The sequence below is a fragment of the Aspergillus neoniger genome, assembly GCF_003184625.1.
Source record: "Aspergillus neoniger CBS 115656 unplaced genomic scaffold BO87scaffold_2, whole genome shotgun sequence".
Taxonomy (NCBI): Eukaryota; Fungi; Ascomycota; class Eurotiomycetes; order Eurotiales; family Aspergillaceae; genus Aspergillus; species Aspergillus neoniger.
In genome coordinates this window covers 494,639-494,952 of record NW_020291130.1, presented here as the reverse complement: position 1 = coordinate 494,952, position 314 = coordinate 494,639, and the positions used below count along the sequence as shown (strand labels likewise).

At 55.1% G+C, this 314-nt stretch overlaps 1 protein-coding gene across 1 annotated transcript in view; it reads right to left on the bottom strand.

Annotated features, from left to right (window-relative positions):
• Nucleotides 1-169: 169 nt before the first annotated feature.
• The window catches only part of cspA (putative cell surface protein), a gene marked incomplete at both ends in the record, with an annotated part of 858 nt that continues 713 nt past the window's right edge, over nt 170-314 (bottom strand). The window contains one exon of the mRNA XM_025624593.1: nt 170-279. Within this exon, the coding sequence (XP_025484597.1) occupies nt 170-279 (110 nt within the window). The remainder of the gene's footprint in view (nt 280-314) is intronic.

Genomic DNA, 314 nt, shown 5'->3' with positions numbered 1-314 from the left:
CTCGCCAGGAACAATAGGAACAACAGGAACCGTGGTGTTCTGGAATGGCGGCTGAGTGGACTGAGTGGGAATAACAGTGCTGTTCTGGATTGGTACAGGTGTATGAGTAGTAACGGTTGCAGGTGGGATCACCGTTGTGCCGTTAGTGGGAATGGGGCCGACAGTGGTTTCAGTAGTGACCGGCCTGATAGGAGCGGTACCAAAGCTGGTAGTAGTGATAGGAGCAGTTCCATGGCTGGTGGTCGGCTGGATAGGGGCCGTTCCATGGCTGGTAGTCAGCTGGATAGGAGCCGTTCCATGACTGGTAGTCGGCT